Source organism: Ctenopharyngodon idella, chromosome 1, assembly GCF_019924925.1.
Source record: "Ctenopharyngodon idella isolate HZGC_01 chromosome 1, HZGC01, whole genome shotgun sequence".
Classification (NCBI taxonomy): domain Eukaryota; kingdom Metazoa; phylum Chordata; class Actinopteri; order Cypriniformes; family Xenocyprididae; genus Ctenopharyngodon; species Ctenopharyngodon idella.
In genome coordinates, this window is record NC_067220.1 from 40879670 (window position 1) to 40899556 (window position 19887).

Here is a 19887-nt window from a genome sequence, read left to right on the forward strand (position 1 = left end):
TGAATTTTTTTAAGTTCTTTAAATAGTTAAACACCTTTTTTCAAAGTAAAAAAGAAGATAAAGAAAATATGAATGTAAAATTTTGAAAGGAATAGTAATACACATTCAGGTACTGTCTTAGCGCACGTGGTGACGTCATGCACTGCGGAAATCTCGCGATAGCCCATAGCCGGGCCCGTTTGCGGGAACAGTGTCAACAGAAAAGCCGGGGGCCGTGAATGACGCGTGGTGTGCTTGCTCTATTTGGGCAATATTTTGAAACTTTCCAATCAAGCCTATATACTTTTTCGGCTTTTCGGGCTTATTTTTAACGGAATTACTCGTGTCCATAGTGAAATAACGGATTTATTCAGTCAATCATGTCCCAAACAGAAAGCAGCATGGAGCAGCAGCAGCGGGAAGAGCCGAGCCAACTCGACTCGGTCGGTCCGGCAGAGGTGAGCGGTTCATTTCCATCATATCCCGCTCATAATTACATCTTAGTTCATCTGGGACTTCAAAACACCGACTGATGGAGCAGGAAACGAAGCGTCGACGAACCATCTACACGCGTCGCACGAGAGTGCAGCCGAAAGTTTTTGTTAGCATGTATTGTTCCGGCTCAGATGAATAGATGAGCTGATCGGCGTCCATTTTCGCACTCATAACAACAGTTAATCACTTTTTACCCTAGTACATTAAATTGATTTAGGAAGCTTTAGGGATGGAGTTGGAGAGATGTCCAGTTTGATGTGTTGTCAGTGTGTATATAAGCTGAATACGACACGCAGTGGTGTTGTTGTTTTGTTATGTTTACTTTAAATAGAGCTCATTTAGCTATATATGGGTCAGGCGGACCATTTATATTGCTTTAGCTGCAGTTATCTATTCGGACTCTTCTTATTGTAGACTTAATTCAAAATAAAAGTTCAGTTCTGTGAGTTTCCTGTAGTGTGACCCTGAAGGTGGAATTACCCGCCACAAATTTCACCATACAATGACATCAGTTGGACGTATGTCGTAAGTTTATGTTAACTTGGTTGTTTAGAAGTATTTTTTAAATCAATGTGGTGCTGTTAACTGCATTTCATATCAACAAACCGAACTACTGTTTGTATCGCTGTAAAAGAGAAGTTCGGGCTGAGCATGAGTCGCATTAACGGTCGTCAAAGAACAATGATGTTAAAGGGATAGTTCACCCAAAAATGACAATTCTGGCATCATTTACTCACCCTCAATTTGTTCCAAACCTGTATGAATTTCTTTGTTCTGCTGAACCCAAAGGAAGATATTTTGAAGAATTTGGGTAACCAAACAGTTGTGGGACACCATTGACTTCCATAGTATGGAGAAAAAAATACAATGGAAGTCAATAGGGTCCATCAACTGTTTGGTTACAAACATTCTTCAAGAAGCGTTCAGCAGAACAAAGAAATTCATACTGGTTTGGAACAATGAGGGTGAGTAAATGATGACAGCATTTTAATTTTTGGGTGAACTATCCCTTTAATTCAAAATAAAAGTTCAGTTCTGTGAGTTTTCCTGTGATGTTCCTGCAATGGTGACCCTGAACGGGGAATTACCTGACACCAATGTCACAAAAGTTGACATTAATTAGACTTTTTTTTTTTTTTATGTTTACTTGGTGGTTGTTAGTATTTTTTAAAAGCAATGTGGTACTGTTGATAACTGCATTTCATATCAAACCAAGCTATTATTTGTATCGCTGTAAAAGAGAAGTTTCGGTTGAGAGTTTTGTTAAAGTTGATAATGAACTTTGATCAAATATGCGCATTTAAAATTTTGTCACTTTTTGAAACACAAAAAAATACTGATGACATCATTTTGCCCTCGTTGGTGTATCCAAATGTTGTCCAATCAAATGTCTTGAGTGAAAATATCCCTGAAAAAATGTCAGCATGAAACAAATTCAACCTAATATCTAAATGTATTTTATAGGTTTTTATTGTGAGGAAATTCATCCATGCATGCTACTTTTCTTTATTTTTTTTATCATGATCTGATCATTTTTAATCAGTGTCATAACTTGATTGGGTGTACATCACAATAAGGGGGAAAAAAAAGATACTTCTGTTTCATAAACGCTTCTGAAACTTCCTGTGGCATTAGATAATGCCAAAATAGAAAAAAAAAGCATCCATCAATCTTGGCTTGAAATAATAATTTTTTTTTTTTCTTGGAGTTCATGCATAAATTACATTATTGTTTCTCTTTAAGGATGATGCTTCAGAAAATGGTCGTGATGAAGCATCGGATACAGCAATGGATAGTGAAGCGCACTCGTCATCTCCCTCATCAAAAGAAAAGGACCAGCCGGGTGGATATGAAGAAAAAGTGGTAATGCATTTAGCCTTCCATAACAATGAAAGTTACTTGAGTTATAAATGCATATTAGTTGTGCAAGAATGTTGGCCTGTAAGTAGACGTGACGTATCTATTGTTGACTCAACTGCTTTGTTTCAACAGAAAACAGACCGGACCAACAGATTCGAGTACCTCCTGAAGCAAACCGAAGTATTTGCTCATTTCATCCAACCAGCTGCCCAGAAGACTCCAACTTCACCTCTGAAGATGAAGCCTGGTCGCCCTCGCATCAAAAAAGACGAGAAGCAGAACCTGCTCTCTGTTGGAGAGTGAGTTTTCCCACACTTTGCCAGTAGAATTTGAATTTCTCCCATTTGTTTTTCTCCATTAAAATCATGCTGCCAGTCACACCACTGATTAACAACTGCAGATTAGTGTTGTCAAAAGTAACGGTACTTCAGTACCAAGTCGGTACTGAAATTTTGAAAATGTGACGATACCAGCATTTCTATAGTTCCGGGTATATTCGGTACCCACTGATAGGGCTGTGCCAGTATTTTACGTGAATATGACAGGAGTGAAGCACAAAGCTTTGTTTACAGAAGAAATAGGCTAATAGGTTAGCAATTAAATGTGACCTCGCAGCCATGGAAACATTTCGGTTCATGCCGAATGAGAGAGGTAGCTACGTGAGTCCATACATTTAAGCTTTGTATTCTGTTTTGCGAATCGCGATCTGGTCACCCGATTGGCAGAGAATTTAACAATATTCCATTAGTTATTCCACTGAATATGGAATCTCTGTTTCTTTTCCCAAATCTTCACTCATGCAGGGGATTATAAACATTTCTTCCTTTGGTTCGCTCTTAATTAGGCCTATTATATTCACATTCTTTACAGTGGTAAAGTAGAAGAAACACAGTAGGACAGAAACCTTTTTGCTTGCACGTCAATTTCTATTTAACACAGTTTGTGCTTGTTGTTAGACTTGATAAGGCACGTCAAGTTTATTTGTATAGTGTGTTTCACACAAGCTGGTGATTTTTAGTTTTGCTTTCTCTGGCAGCGCAAAATCAAACATAGCCTGAATGTCTGAAGATAAAACTCGCTCTTCAGACCTTTTACAACAAGTGTCAGTTGCTTGTAACATCAAGAGATAACATGAAGATATTATTAAAGAGAAATGGTCTCTTTCCTGCTTGTGTCCCACATCAAAGCGCAGAGCGGTAGGCTTTTTGACGCATCTTTGTGTGGAAATAAAAAACAAATGTTTTTTAGAATAATACTTAACTTTCTTATTATTTAGGTTACCATTATTTACTGATATTTATTTCATAGTTTTACAGGCTGTAGTGTGTCGTTTCACTGAAGGAGTAGCTAAAATAAACACGCATGTCTGTTTCAAAATGGATGTTTGAGCATTATTATTTTTATATTTTGAAACTTATTTCATTGAGGTGTGTGTATGTGTGTGTGTATATATATATATATATATATATATATAAATACACACACACAAACATACATACACATGCTCCAAACATTTATATGTATGATTACTATCATATTTAATATGTTTTTAAAAATAGGCTAGTTAAATAAAGTAGTAAAATAGTTCCAACAGATTTTCCCCTGGTACCGAAATTGGTACTGAGAACCGCAAAATTTAACTGGTATTGGTACCGATTACTGGAATTTTGGTACCGTGACAACACTAAACTGCAGAGATCATAGTAGGTCTGTTTTAAAAGGTTTATGATCAGTTTTTTTGTGAAGAAAATTAATGAGAATTTTACTTAAGGGAACACTAAAGTCTGTTCTGCTCTATTGATATTTCATGTGGATTTTAATGTAGCATCAGCATGAGGTACTATTACAAGGGCTGCACAATTAATCAAAATTGATAATGTTATATGGCTTAGCAAAGTCTGTGATTTAATTAAGTATATATTTAAGACATAATAAATGTATACGCTGCATGTTTCCGAGTGAAGTGCAGCATTATTTTACATGAGCATCTCATGATCCTAAAAATAAAATTATTTTATTTTTCTTTATTTTAAGTTTTACACTGAAATTACAAATTTTTGATATTTTTATTTAGTAATATCAAAGCAATATTGATATATAATTACACAATTTTTGGCCATATTTGCCTCCCTACAAGCAAGCAGAACAAACCTAGAGATTTCTTTTTTAATTGCTGTCACGATTTTAGCAGGAAAAAATCGTCCAATACATTTATTATTGTTTGTTTACCTTCACTCCATTAGTGTAAACTCCATGTGTTAATGATGTATACTCCCTGTTGACTGATTATGTGTTCTTTTTTTTTTTTTTTTTAGTAACCGCCACCGTCGGACTGAGCAGGAGGAGGACGAGGAGCTGCTAAACGAGAGCAGCAAAGCCACCAGTGTTTGCACACGTTTTGATGATTCTCCTTCTTGTGAGTTATACACACTATTATAAACGCATGGAACAGTGTTTGTATATGCAATAACGTCAATGCCCTCTTGGTAATTTCGAAAAAGGCTTATTATTGCGAATTAACACTTATTGACAGATGTGAAAACCGGCAAACTGAGAGACTACCAAGTCCGTGGACTGAACTGGCTCATTTCCCTCTATGAGAACGGAATCAATGGGATCCTTGCTGACGAAATGGTATGATTCTGTCCACCAATTTATTGACCTTTTATTAGAAAATGTACAAATATCATATCTTGATATCTTTTTGTTTTTAATTTGTGGATTCCAAGCCTGGAAATGTTATGGAAACTCGTATAGTCCATATAATTTTTGCAGCTCTAAAATATTTCAGCAACCAGAAGTTGAAAGTTTCTTTTAATCAAATGTCTCACACTTCTTGTCCCATCAGGGTCTTGGTAAGACTCTTCAGACCATCTCTCTGCTTGGCTACATGAAGCACTATAGAAACATTCCTGGACCTCACATGGTTCTGGTGCCCAAATCCACCCTGTATAACTGGATGAATGAGTTCAAGCGCTGGGTTCCCTCTCTACGAGCGGTCTGCCTCATCGGGGACAGGGATGAAAGAGTAAGTAGGGTTTTCCAGTGATTTTTTTTTATTGTGAATTAGGGCTTGATGAAATCCTTTTTGTAACTTTTATAAACTTCTGCCCATCTAATAACTCACTTCTGGTTGTAGACGGCTTTTATCCGTGACACGCTGCTGCCAGGTGAATGGGACGTGTGCGTTACCTCCTATGAGATGGTCATTATTGAGAGGGCTGTCTTCAAAAAGTTCAACTGGAGATACCTGGTCATTGATGAGGCTCACCGTATCAAGAACGAGAAATCGAAGGTTTGCAGTTGCATCTGTCTTTTTCAAAAAAGCTTCTACACTTAAATATTAATCTAAACGGTTGTTTCTCTCAGCTTTCAGAGATTGTGCGAGAGTTCAAGACCACAAATCGATTACTGCTGACTGGAACCCCACTGCAGAACAACCTTCACGAGCTGTGGGCGCTGCTGAACTTCCTGCTGCCAGATGTTTTCAACTCCTCAGAGGTGCCACTTTCATTCAATTCTGTCTTCTTTGATATTACCACATGTTAAGATTATATTTAGGCTAAGCAAAGTTAACTTTCTATTGAATTTGTACATTTCTTTTTGCATCAGAATCTGTTATAAATGTAACTGTTATTGAAGGTGTTCTTTTGGACTAAGCTTGTCTTTCCACTGTGCAGGATTTTGATTCCTGGTTTGACACCAATAACTGTCTGGGAGACACAAAATTGGTGGAACGTCTACATACTGTGAGTGCAATTCATAATCAAAACGGAAAAAATTATCTTGTTTTCAGAAAATAAAGCCTGCTTTTAGGACCCTAGTATGAATGTAGGCTTCATTTTCTTAATGGAGAAGAGAGGGGAAAAAAAATAAATAAAAATAAAATATATATATATATATATATATATATATATAATATAAAATAAATAAAATTCACATGCAGTGTAACTAATAAGTGTCTTAATGGTACAGGTACTTCGTCCATTCCTGCTGAGGCGTATCAAAGCCGATGTGGAGAAGTCTCTCCTCCCCAAAAAGGAAATCAAGATGTATATTGGGCTTAGCAAGATGCAGAGAGAATGGTAAATATTAACAATAATAAATGCCAAAAATATGTGGTTCTTGGTTGATTTATTAGGAATTTTTTAAAAGGCAAAATCTGTATAATGATGCTTTTTTTTTTTTTTTTTTTTTTTTTTTTCCTGATGTATTGAACAAAGTGTCCGAATCAACAGACATATAATGATCTTTTATTATTCCCTTTAGGTACACCAAGATCTTGATGAAGGATATTGACATTCTGAACTCTGCTGGTAAGATGGACAAAATGCGTCTGTTGAACGTGCTGATGCAGCTCAGGAAATGCTGCAACCACCCCTACTTGTTTGATGGAGCGGAGCCTGGCCCTCCCTACACCACTGACCTCCACCTGGTGGTCAACAGCGGAAAGATGGTGGTGCTGGACAAGCTGCTGCCCAAGCTGAAAGAGCAAGGTGACGACTTTGTTGCCAGAAGTATTTTGCACATGTAAACGTTTGAATTGATTTGACATGTTGCTTTTAACATTGCTTTTTGCAGGTTCCCGTGTGCTGATCTTCAGTCAGATGACCAGGGTGCTGGACATTCTGGAGGATTATTGTATGTGGCGCAACTACGGTTACTGTCGTCTGGATGGACAGACTCCTCATGAGGAGCGACAGGTATGAAAATGAGTCTTAAGTATGTGTTCGTGTATGTATTTTGATTTTCTCACTGTACACCATAAGTGACACACCATCATTGTCATAGAACAGCTCAATAGTAAATAAGCGCCAATGATTGAGGATAAAGTAAAGTCAAGATTGATGATAAAGTCTGTAACATTCTTCTCATCTCCTCAGGTCTCCATCAATGCCTTCAATGAGCCCAACAGCTCAAAGTTTGTGTTCATGTTGAGCACCAGAGCAGGAGGTCTCGGTATCAATCTGGCCACCGCTGATGTCGTCATCATCTACGACTCTGACTGGAATCCTCAAGTGGATCTTCAGGCTATGGTCCGTATTCATGCTGGCATCTGTTTCTGCAAGTTTACACCATGTATTTGTTGTTGCTTTGATTTGTTGTTGCTTGGACTCATGGGTAGCATATTGCGTTCTCCTTTCGTCAGAACTGTTTATTAATTAAAAAGTCCTTCTCTCTGAAGCAGCATCAAACCTCTTCTGGAATAGAATGTTAATTCATTTTCATTGGGTCTTCTCTGTTCAGGATCGTGCCCACAGGATTGGTCAAAAGAAACAAGTGCGCGTGTTCCGATTCATCACAGAAAATACAGTCGAGGAAAGAATTGTGGAGCGTGCAGAAATGAAGCTCCGCTTGGACTCCATTGTCATTCAACAAGGCAAGACATGAAACAAACATAATGAACTACTTTAATTGTTAATATTTAAAACAAAAAAATCTGATTAGTGTAACCACTTTTTGATAAATCTTATTTATTGATTTTTAAACATGATTAATACTTTTGCTTCCCTACAGGGAGGCTGGTCGATCCAAACATGAGCAAACTGGGTAAAGATGAGATGCTGTCCATTATTCGACATGGTGCCACTCATGTGTTCGCCTCTAAGGAGAGTGAGATCACCGATGAAGACATTGATGCCATATTGGAGAGAGGAGAGAAGAAGGTACAACCTTTAATCCAGGGAAACTGCCTCACAAAGCTGAACAGATGCATAAATGACCACAATGTTTCAGTTAATTCAGAGCAATGCTCTTTATGACACTTCTAATGTTTGTTTTAGACCATGGAGATGAAGGAAAAGCTGGCCAATCTTGGAGAAAGCTCGCTGAGGAACTTCACCATGGACACAGAGAACAGCGTGTACAACTTTGAGGGTGAAGATTACAGAGAAAAGAAGAAGGTAATGCATTACAAACCTCAACAAGTACTTTTCATTATAGTCTAGGTTTTAAAATGATATACTGATCTGAATTCTCCTCCTCCTCAGGTCATCACTAACTGGATTGAGCCACCCAAAAGAGAGCGCAAAGCGAACTATGCTGTGGATGCTTACTTCAGAGAGGCCCTGCGTGTTAGTGAGCCCAAAGCACCAAAGGTATTATTAGCTCTGACACTATTGACCGTAATCAGCGTTTGAATTGGAAACCTCTTCCTTAGAGCTGTCCTAATAGACTTTTTCTCCATCTGATTCCCTCAGGCTCCCCGTCCTCCTAAACAGCCCAATGTTCAAGACTTCCAGTTCTTTCCCCCTCGGCTGTTTGAGCTGCTGGAGAAGGAGATCCTGTATTACAGGAAGACTATTGGCTACAAGGTGTGTTTGTGTTGAAGTTCAGGTTGGGGTCAAGGTACACTACCGTTCAAATGTTCCATTCAAAAGTCTCTTCTGCTCACCAAGGCTGCATTTATTTGATCAAAAATATAGTAAAATCAGTAATATTGTGGAAAAATTACAATTTAAGATATTTTTTTTCTATATGAATATATTTTAAAATGTAATATTCCTGTGATAAAAAGCTTTTCAGCATCATTAGTCTTCAGTGTCACATGATCCTTCAGAAATCATTCTAATATGATGATTTGTGCTGCTTCATATTTCTGTGGAAACAGTGATACATTTCTTTGAATCGAAAGTTCAAAAGAACAGCATTTATTTGAAATGTTATCTTTTGTAACAAATATTTCTACTGTAATTTGATGAATTTAATGTCCTTGCTGAATAAAAGCATTAATGTCTTCTTCAAAAAAGAAATCTTGCTGACTTATGAACTGTAGTTTACTTTCTTAATACACACTCTGGCTCTTATTGTGAATGATTCATAAGAATTCATAAGAAGTTATTTAAAAGAAAAAAAAAAAGTATTTAACTCCCAAATATGGCACGTTATAAAAGTAAAATGGATTGTAAATGAAGTTTCATGTTGACTTTCAGTATGTCCACGCATTAACATGCAGTTCAGTGAAGCGGTGAATAATGTTATGAGAACTCTTCAGGAGCAATCATCCCTTCTGATGTTCCTAATGAATAATGTCACTGTGCAAACAGGTGCCAAGAAACCCTGATCTGCCCAACTCGGCCCAAATGCAGAAAGAGGAACAGGCCAAGATCGATGAAGCTGAACCACTTAATGAGGAAGAGCTGGAGGAGAAGGAGAACCTCCTCTCACAGGTAAATCCCATCAGGAACTTCATGTGCCAACCCAGTGGAGTGCACTTCCCTATCTTCTCATATATATCACCTTTTAAGTATAATTAATCCCACTGTATAAACATTAAACTTCTTATCCTAGTCTAAATTGTGCTCTCTAAAGTTTCGACCTGCTGGTGTCCATGTGATGACGTTTGTGTACTGATGTTCATGTGGATATGTCATCTATATCCAGGGTTTTACTATCTGGACCAAGCGTGACTTCAACCAGTTCATCAAGGCCAATGAGAAGTGGGGAAGAGATGACATTGAGAACATCGCCCGGGAGGTCGAGGGCAAAACCCCAGAGGAGGTCATGGAATATTCGGGTATGTTGACACACTGTCCGTCACCTTATACCGCTGAACCATATACAGGAAACGCATGATTGAGGTGTGTTTTGTTTATGTGCAGCTGTGTTCTGGGAGCGCTGCAATGAGCTTCAGGACATTGAAAAGATCATGGCTCAGATCGAGAGAGGAGAGGCCAGAATCCAGAGGAGAATCAGCATCAAGAAAGCACTGGACTCTAAAGTGAGCCGCACTTCTGTCTAGACATAGTATTCAGTAATGTGGTAATGAACATGCAAAGTATTGTTATCGTAGATCCTTAAAATTCCATGAATAATTTTAGATGCCTTATTAAAAATTGTTTGGATGCTGCTTTTCCATCAACCAGTTAAATTTAACTACACATGCTGTGTAAAGGAGGCATGTGCACTCTAATGTAAACAACCTCGACTTGGATGTGAAGTATGCAGTGCGTTCGAAATCACATGCTGTAATAGTAGGTGCTACATCTGGTTTGAAACTTTGCATCCATTAAAAAAGTACATTCTATGTAGTATGAATGTGTGTAGTGTGAATGAATTTTGGGCGAGTTACATCTGCCATGTTGTCAATCATGTGACCTACGGCATCAGTTGCATTTCGGTTGCATCAAATGCGCACTTTAGATTTTCACTGGAAGTAGTTGGTCATCCAGGTACTTTTCGCCTATTGTTTTATGAATACTATGAATTCAGACATACTACTACGGAAAAGGTTTTAAACATTTGTTTACTTGATGTTTTATTGCATTTAAATGTCAAACTTTTTCTTACAACAAAAATATTAAACTTTTTAATAAGAGGATGACATAAGTTCCTGTTTCTTGATTCAATGCCAAAATATTACTTTAGTATTAAGTGATATAGTGACTATATGATAAAAGCTTTAACCATTATCTATATTGTTTCTCTCTCCAGATTGGCCGTTATAAGGCGCCATTCCATCAGCTCAGGATCTCGTATGGCACAAACAAAGGGAAAAACTACACAGAGGAGGAGGATCGATTTCTCATCTGCATGCTGCACAAACTGGGATTCGACAAGGAGAGTGTTTATGATGAGCTCCGCCAGTGCATACGCAACTCACCCCAGTTCCGGTTCGATTGGTTCCTCAAGTCCCGCACAGCCATGGTGAGATTTATCTTTTTTCATTACTTTAACTTTTCCAATAAGAGGCAATATTTGCAATAACCTTTGAACTCCCATGCTTCTTGAAAGTACTTGAGACACATGGATTCAAGGACTGGACAGAATGTGAAAACAAACATGGGTCCTTGAAAGTGCTTGAATTAAACATGAACTAAATTTTGTTAGAGTAGCATGGTGCTATTAGAAAAATTGGCCTTATGCGCTGCCAAAGACAAAATGAAACGTCACTACTGTTTGGGGAAATGCCTGAAAAAAGGTTGCGTGAGCGCATGGATCATCATCACGTGCAGCAGCCCTGCATGATGAACGCATGAGAGGAGCAGAGCTGTTTAACTAGCTCAGTGCAAATTCAGTGATGCTTGGCTCAGTATTGAGCTACATAAAAATTGATTAAAGTTAATGCTGCAGCGCTACTTTGTTTACAGAGATAACCAGGGAAACTAATGTTTCTGCTGTTCCATAAGTGCCATCTACTCGCAGAGACTGAACTTTTTTGAACATTTTCATTCAGCACGTCTCCCTTTTTTGTTCAGACCAGTGTGAAGTTCGACCCATATTTTTACACAGCTTACAGGCAGTGTTGTAAATGTTAACCAGTGGATTGATAAGAATTTTACATACTCTAGATATGTGTTATGGTATATATGAATAGTCATTTATAATTTTATCATCCCTTTTCTTAAATGGTTTAAAGGCTGAAAAGTGAGTTTTTATGTTTATACAACTTATTGTCAACTTGTATTTAAACTGTAAAGATGTTGAAAATGTCATTTTTACAGTCATTTTATGCTTTAGCATGTTACCATAAACACTGATCTCCCCCAATACGGTATTAATTTAATTTGACTTAAAAGCCTTGGAATTGATTTTTATAAACCCTGCAGATACCCTCTAAATAATTTAGAATATTTAGAAGTTTAATGTCCAAACAATTACCTTTTATTCATATCATTTCATTTTTATTATAAAATTCATGTATTTAATATTCTCTCTATATTTTAATGTTGTAAAATAAATGTTAAAAGCAGGAATGAGGAAGCTCGCGCTCGCTCTCTCGTACACACTACCAGCCCTCACTCCTCACTGGATTTTAAAAAGGTCACATGCCCTTCAAACTTGATTTTAGTTGTCAGTATATGCCTAATATTACTGCAGTAATGATAATGAGGTACAGTAGGCCTTTGATACTGTCCAGATATGCAGTAACAACCCCACCCTTTATTGTCTTTATTATGCTTGATATAAAATAAAAGGTGCTTTTATAAAGTCCTTGAATCTGGTGTTCATAAAAAAAGTGGTAGCCCTGACAACTGCATAATGCTAATGCTAATAATAATAATAATAATAATAATAATAATAATAATAATAATAATAATAATAATAATAATAATAATAATAATAATAATAAAAAATTATAAATTAAAAAACAGGAACTCAATATAGGGTAGGGCTGCAATAGTAGCAAAATCAATAGAGTTGTAAATTAGATCTCTCTTTTAGTTATATAATGTACAACAACCTTCAGTTGTCGAGTTATTGCCCTTGACATTGTTTTGGTTATTAATGCCGATTTAATACATTTGGGGAAACGGCATGTCATTCTGCTCATATTAAAGTATGAAATCGCGCTAACTTTCAGAACTCATAACACTGTTATATGTGTTTATGTAATCACAGGAGCTCCAGAGGAGATGTAACACGCTCATCACGCTCATTGAACGTGAGAACATGGAGTTGGAGGAGCGAGAGAAAGCAGAGAAGAAGAAGAGGGGCCCTCGCACGTCTTCGGTGAGCTTGTGCCAGACGTTCTTCATCACAACTGCTGGAGATATTGAAGATGAGCTCATAAGTTGGAGAGTAATATTTAATGACCTGTTCCTCTTTCCCCGTAGGCCCAGAAACGCAAGCAGGACGGGACCCCTGATGGACGTGGCCGCAGGAAAAAGCTCAAATTGTGAACGGCCAGGCGTCACGCCTCACTTGGCGAGGACCTTCAGTACAGCAATACTTGCATTTGTTGTTACGGGTCCCACTCATGTACTGTATGGATTTGCTGCACTGAACCTCGCCTCCAAGTAGCTTGACCTTTTCAACACGGTGTAGAGTTGTAAATTAGATCTCTCTTTTAGTTATATGATGTACTACGGCTGTGCTGTCAGTTGTTTTGTATTTATACCTACTTTTTTTTTTTTTTTTTTTTTGTACCACATTCCATTTGCTTGTATCAATTTGATTTGCTGTCTTTCCTCTCATTATTAGCATCTTCAGTATTGTCTCTGTACCCTCAGTTGAATAGTCAATTGGAACATGACTAATAAATGTTTTTTTTTTTTTATAAACACTGCTGTTTTTTCTCCAAATGTAATATCTTCAGCTTGTATATTAATGTTGCATTGGTGTACATAATCAACAATTACACTGAGCTTTGCAAAGCTGGTATGACAGGGACAATGTTTGGGTATTGCTTGAGAAAAATCCTCGCAAGGAAGGAAAAAATCAAGCCAAGGATGACTAATCTTTTTCTAAACAAAAATAGTAAAAATGCTTGCAAAAAGTCTTACCTACTGTAATTCATAAATGTTATTAGGTAAAGTTAGGTTAAAAAAAAAAAAGTAAACTGAGTTAAACAGTACTTACAATAAAAAAAATAAAACAACCCATGCTAAAACAAAACAAATGTTCAATTGCTCAATTAAATTAAAATCTGCAAAAAAAGACAAATAAACAAATGACCTCATTTTTAACATGTCATGATGTTGAATCAAAGGATCTCTAAATAAATAAAAAATATATTAAACCCCATATTAATAATGATAAAATATGGTTTAGGAATTACAGCATAAAGTAGCCCCATTGATTGCCGTTTGCGAAAGGTCGGTCTTAAATCAGAGCATAACAATAATCCTTACAAAATAAAAATAAGCAGACATATATCATTTTGTGCTTGAATAATAAAACCTGCAGAAGAATGAGTTTGTTTTAACTCGAAGATATCAAGCCAAAATTGCTTGTTAACCATACATTCACACAATTTTAAACACAAAAATACTTTTTGTTCATTTTGTACTTTTTATACATTTATTGTAAAACAGAACAAATCAGTTTTTTTTATTTTTTATTAAAAGGCTAATTGAAACACTTAACCCTTAATTATATATTTATATATATATATATATATATATATATATATATATATATATATATAATCTTCCTGTCGAATTTTGATTTATATGAGGTGCTTAAAAGCAAACAACTAATTTTTAAGGCATGTTTTGGTATTTAAAATATTTCCATCTTTTTCCCCAATAAAAAGTACAAACGAACTGTCCCGTGAGACACTCCGTACCGTAGTAGCTCTGCACGCGGCAGGCAAAACGTCTCAGCTTGGCTTTGCATATGTGTCCTGCTTATACTGTTAACGAATACATTGAAATCTTGTGCCGCAGTTTTTAAGACCCATCATATTCTTCAGGTTTAACATTATTACTCAACCAAACAGAAGTAACGAAAAGCGCATGCGCGGTGAATTTACAGCACGCGAGTTAATCGAGACGCTCAGCGAGGGAGCTGATGAGACGACAGGTACATCTGAGGTGAGTTTGACAGCCGGATTTAAAAGTATTAAAACCAAACAATGTATACAAATTTGTCGTGAATGAAGTGAACTTGGACTCAATCGATACATTTCAGTTTAATTGACGTGTTTCTAAAAAGTAAACTGGACCTTTTGACTTGTTGAGGTTAGCAAAATTGAGTTTGCTAGTCTATCCAATTTTACAACATCTGTAACTTGTAATGTAGCTAAATAATATTGAACAGTCTAATAATGTAATAAAACATCTGACATAATATTTTTTTAGGTACTGCCTCCTGGATATGTTGCTGTCATACCATGGGGCTCCAGCAATAGTGTGATTTTTGGGAGTCCCAGGATGGGTCAAGAGCGCATTGCCGTTTCCGAACAGGCCGCAACACACAATACAACTGCAATACACTGCAATACAAAATATTTTTTTTTAGTTAATTATAATAGTTCTTATTTTATTTTGTATTTGAATATTATTTTTAAACATGAATTTGTTTATCAAATATAAATGAATTGTATTTATTAAATATAAATATTTGATGATACATATTTAGTAATTAAATACAGCTTAAATTACAATAATTTTACAGTGTATTTTTAACTAATTTAAAATGGTCATGGAAAATATTAGCTATTGTCATGAACAATGATCAACTTTGTAGTTTTTTGTGTGCGTGTATCATTGTGAAAAATCTGCATTCCATTAGAAATAATCTGTTCTAATCGTGTTTAGTTGATGCAGAAGGTGGCGCTGTTGCTCTGTTTTAATGGAAACGCTGCAGCAGTATGTTACGGTTAACTGTAATGCTGTTGAAGATGGCCTGCTCTAAAAGCACAGTAGCATTAAGCATAAATGATAACCTCAACATCTCCATCCATGAATAGTTTTGTAGCAAAAACTAATGTGTTTGTTGGAGTAATAGGGCCTTTATTGTGTTTGCTCGCTGAATCAATACAAATGTTTTTACATTCTTGGCAATAAAAAGTCTTTTTAAGTAACAATTAAAATACCCTAACGATTGATTTTACATTAGGTGGCTTAGATCTTAATATAAGCAGAAGAGTTTGTAGTCTCTAGTCATTTATGGCTTTCATGTAAGTTTTGTGGTTTTCATCACTAGTGTTTTCACCCTGCTGGGTCATTCCGTGTCAACTCAGCCAGAGGTATCTGGCTAAAAATTTTGATATTTCTTTCACCAGGGAAAAAAAAAAAAAATGAAGAAAAAATCGAAAATATAAAATGTAATGGATGTATATTTACAGAGTAATCCACTATTTTGAAGGGGGTTAAAATGACATGAGATTTGGAGCCAGATTACAGGTGGGCGAAAATGACTGAAGATGGAAGCATCATTATTTTATTTTTACACAGAGATTGTTTGGTCTATTAATACAATCTGTTGAGTTTCACAATCTTTGTTACATTATATGCCAACGGTGACAGTTCAAAAATGGCAAAAATCACTTCTTGTGACTTTTTTTTTTTTTTTGCCTGAAGTTTGCATGCCTGTAACCATAAGTATTAAGTATTAAAGAAATCTTAATATCCTTATATTCTGGAACTTTTCCATATATGGTTCAATCCCATGGAGATCCCAATGAGACTCCTTGTCCAAATTGTTGAAATTTACCTATTTTCAGTGGTCAAAAACCAAACGTGGCTAATTTTTCAAACAGCTGATAGTTATTGTGTTTAAAGAAGAATGTCTGAAGAAAAAAATAATGAAACTAAATGTAACTTGTTTCCCTCTATCAAAACAATAGCATACAACATACCTGTCTGAGTGCCTCAAAATTATTTTCCCCATGTTTGTTACACAAGAAGTGTTAAAGATATCTTAATATCATTTTTGATTCTTGTTCTTATTAAACTTTTGTTTTAGAATATTCATTTTTAAGGCCCTATATGGTTCAATCTCATAGATATAGGGATGTCAATGTAGTAACGTGTAGTTACGATACTCTTGCTAGCTTTAGAAGCTGTTAAAATGAACAAAATCCCATCTTCCAAATACCCCTGAGACATATTCAAAAATAAATTCTTATAAGTACACTTTTGAAAGCAAGTTAATGTGCCTCAAAGTGGATTTTTGGCACTCAGAGAGGTATGTTATATGCAGTTGTTTTGATAGAGGGAAATGATACATTTCTAGTTTCAACATTATTTATTTTCCAGACATTCCTCTTTAAAAGAAAAAAGTTTGAGCTGTATGAAAAGTGACCCACATTTGGTTTTTGACCACTAAAATTAGAGCCATATTGAGATCCTAATATAGGGTCTTAACATGTGGATACCAAAAAAAAAAAAAAAAAAAGTTTGTTAAAAACCAAATTGTAAAAGGATATTAAGATATCTTTAATACCTCTTGAGTTACAGTAATGCAAGAAGTGCTTTTTCCCGTTTTTGAACTGTCACCGTTGGCATATAATGAAACAAAGTTTGCTAAAGTCAACAGATTTTACTAATAGACCTACCAATCTCTGTGTAAAAATAAAACGATGCTGCCATCTTTCAAAATTTTTCTTCATTTTTTACCTCCCTGTAACTTGACTCCAAATCTCAGGTGAAAAATCTTCAGAAAAAAATATTAACCAAATCAAAAAAATTGAGCCGAGGAAGTTTCTGAAATTTGGTTGATTTGACATGGAATGATCCTGCTGTATCTTGCTGTTCTATTGCTCTTTAAATGGTAATTCATGCATGCTTTCTGTAAATAAATCTGCAAATGTCTGGTCTTTGAATAATCATATCATGTCTAAAATCAAAGAGGTTTGATATCAGTCTTTTCCGTATTTTATGTGAGGCCATTTAATCGCGCGAATTGCAAGTGTGAGGAATTGATTGGACTGTTCAGACGAATAAGCCTGTGGTACATCATTGTCCCTCATTACATTCGAGGTGAATGGCTGAATAAAGCCAGCAGCAGCCATTCAATCGCTCCTCATTGAGAATGTGAATGAGATTAAAGATGCAGCACAGAACTCATGGTGAATGGTAGAAAGAGGACGCATCGATCAAACACACCCCTGCAATGTATCACTGACCGTTTGTCTGTTTCTGCTAGTTTCTGTGCAATAACTGTGGCTGAAGAAGAAAACAGCAGGAATCACAATTTTAGAGAACACACCAGCAGTAATCATTATCAGTTTTGTTCTGCCGTCTGTTATATTGTTGGTATTGGGATATCAGTGTGTAAAGGCTGATGCCAGGAACTGTATGTGTTTAAAACACCCTGCTATATATTTTGAGAGCTGAAAATCTCAGAATGAGTTTTCATATCAATATATGGACCCTTCTGAAAAGATTGACATAGTTGGTTGCCAGCATGTATTATGTAAATGGGTCCTAGCCTGGGGTACTAGTGTCCCCACCAAGCTTTTAACTAGCTTAACCACCCAGACTACTTGAGTTAAGCAGCTTCACCAGAAAGCGGCCATTATGGTCCACCAGCATTCATTTAAAGGTGCAATATGTAAGAGTTTTGCAGTAAAATATCCAAAAACCACTAGGCCAGTGTTATATATTTTGTTCACTTGAGTACTTACAATATCCCAAATGTTTGCAACTGTTTGTAAATCGTGAGAAAATTGCAATTTTAACCAAGGCTCTGGGACGTGTGAGGAGTCGCCTGTCAATTGCGTCATACCGCGTTACCCTCGGTTTCTGGTTTTATTTTGTAGAAACCATGGAAACGCCAAAGACGCTTTAATATTTACATGTTTTAATAGGCAAGGGAACAACTGTTTTGATGTATTTATAGACAGAAAAACTAATTGTTGTTATATAGCTCAACACGTTTAGTCTTATTGTTTAAATCTAATTTTCTTAATTTTTTGCGAGTACCATGCTTTACCATGCCTCAGAGAAAAACACTATTTTGTGAAGTAGCTAACATAGCATAATCAGATGCAGCTTTATTTTTAGTAATATAGCATTTTCTCCATCATACAATATATTTTAACTGCATGCTATTTATCAACACAAGCCATCCAGCATTTAACATGATATTCTAAAATCGATCTATCTTACTGCAGTGTGTAACAAGTGTCTCACAGCCGCCATCGAGCGAACGCACAGAGTAACATTATAACATTTTCAACACACTCAAATGTATCTAATATGATAAACAGAGCTGTGTTACCTCATACTCATGACCAGAAAAGCGGAAGCGGCGCCGGCGACTGTGGCATAAGAAAAGCTCCACTGCTCGTGGCGTGTGTTGCTCAATCAATCCAGCGGTCTCGTTCAGCTCCCACAACACTCGGTCCTGCTCCGCTTCAAGCTCCGTCATCAAGTTACACCTTTGTTTTGAATAGGCCTCTAGCGGACAGAAAATATTACATATTGCACCTTTAATCAAGCTCTAAAAATAGCTCCCTTGGATATTGTTGGATTTGTAACGTCACACGCCAAATACATTTGCATATTCCTGCCTCCAGAGCAAGACATCGACGAATAGTTAGACATCATCGCATGATAGGCCCCACCCACTGGCATTAAGTCATTTAACAGCTGACACTTGCCTACACTGGATGTGAGCATCACGTTGTTGCATCAAAACTGAGTCCAGCGCTGTCTGTGAAATTCGCTTGGGACAGTTGATGGAAATGTCACTGGCCCGACTGTTTCAGTACCAGTCAGTATCATCATGAAAATCTATCATTTGCATGTGTTTTTAAGTCTTGCCATTTTAAACATTCAAGCAGTGTTAAATTGTTCAAGTGCAATAAGATGCGAAAGGAACCGAATTCAGTACTTGCACGCAATCTGAGGCAGCGCAATCTGACCCAAAGCCTGCGCGCCTTTCGCTTCCTAATATGTTTCTACATGGTTTACACAAAAATATGTCAGAAATGCCTGTTTTGGTAAATATTCACGTAAACACAGTCGGTTATGTCTTAGGTGAAAGTAAATGGGAAAAATCGGAATCAATATATTGGATCTGTCCATCAGGTCTTAAAGTGACAGCAGCCTAATATAGCCTGCTGCTGTCTATTATTATCATTAAACAAACAACAAAAGACAAAGAGAAAATCATTTACTGCTCTTGACTGAATAACTTAGTAGCTTTATAAGAATCAGTTCGTATTTAGTTTACACAGTGTAGAATATGCTGTGTTTTATTTTTTACATTTTATTACTTTATTAAGTGTCTGTAGTATTTCGTTAGTATAGGCATAATTGAAAAAAAAATGTTTCTAACCATTTGAAAGCAGTATTTCACATCAAAACGACAAAAACAATAACTGCTTTTCATGATTTTTTTGTGGTGGGTTTTGTAAAAACTTAAAGGGTTAGTTCA

General features: G+C 36.4%; 1 protein-coding gene across 1 annotated transcript; it reads left to right on the forward strand.

Moving 5' to 3' along the window:
* Nucleotides 1-159: 159 nt before the first annotated feature.
* Nucleotides 160-13331, forward strand: smarca5 (SWI/SNF related, matrix associated, actin dependent regulator of chromatin, subfamily a, member 5). The gene is made up of 24 exons (XM_051900286.1): nucleotides 160-437; nucleotides 2218-2337; nucleotides 2467-2633; nucleotides 4650-4750; nucleotides 4868-4968; nucleotides 5183-5362; nucleotides 5474-5629; nucleotides 5704-5835; nucleotides 6015-6083; nucleotides 6310-6419; nucleotides 6604-6830; nucleotides 6916-7037; nucleotides 7218-7370; nucleotides 7582-7714; nucleotides 7852-8000; nucleotides 8118-8237; nucleotides 8325-8432; nucleotides 8535-8648; nucleotides 9381-9503; nucleotides 9718-9850; nucleotides 9936-10054; nucleotides 10768-10980; nucleotides 12676-12786; nucleotides 12891-13331. Exons 1-24 carry the CDS (start codon nucleotides 360-362, stop codon nucleotides 12954-12956), a joined length of 3105 nt encoding a protein of 1034 aa, XP_051756246.1. The 5' UTR covers nucleotides 160-359; the 3' UTR covers nucleotides 12957-13331.
* Nucleotides 13332-19887: the final 6556 nt, after the last annotated feature.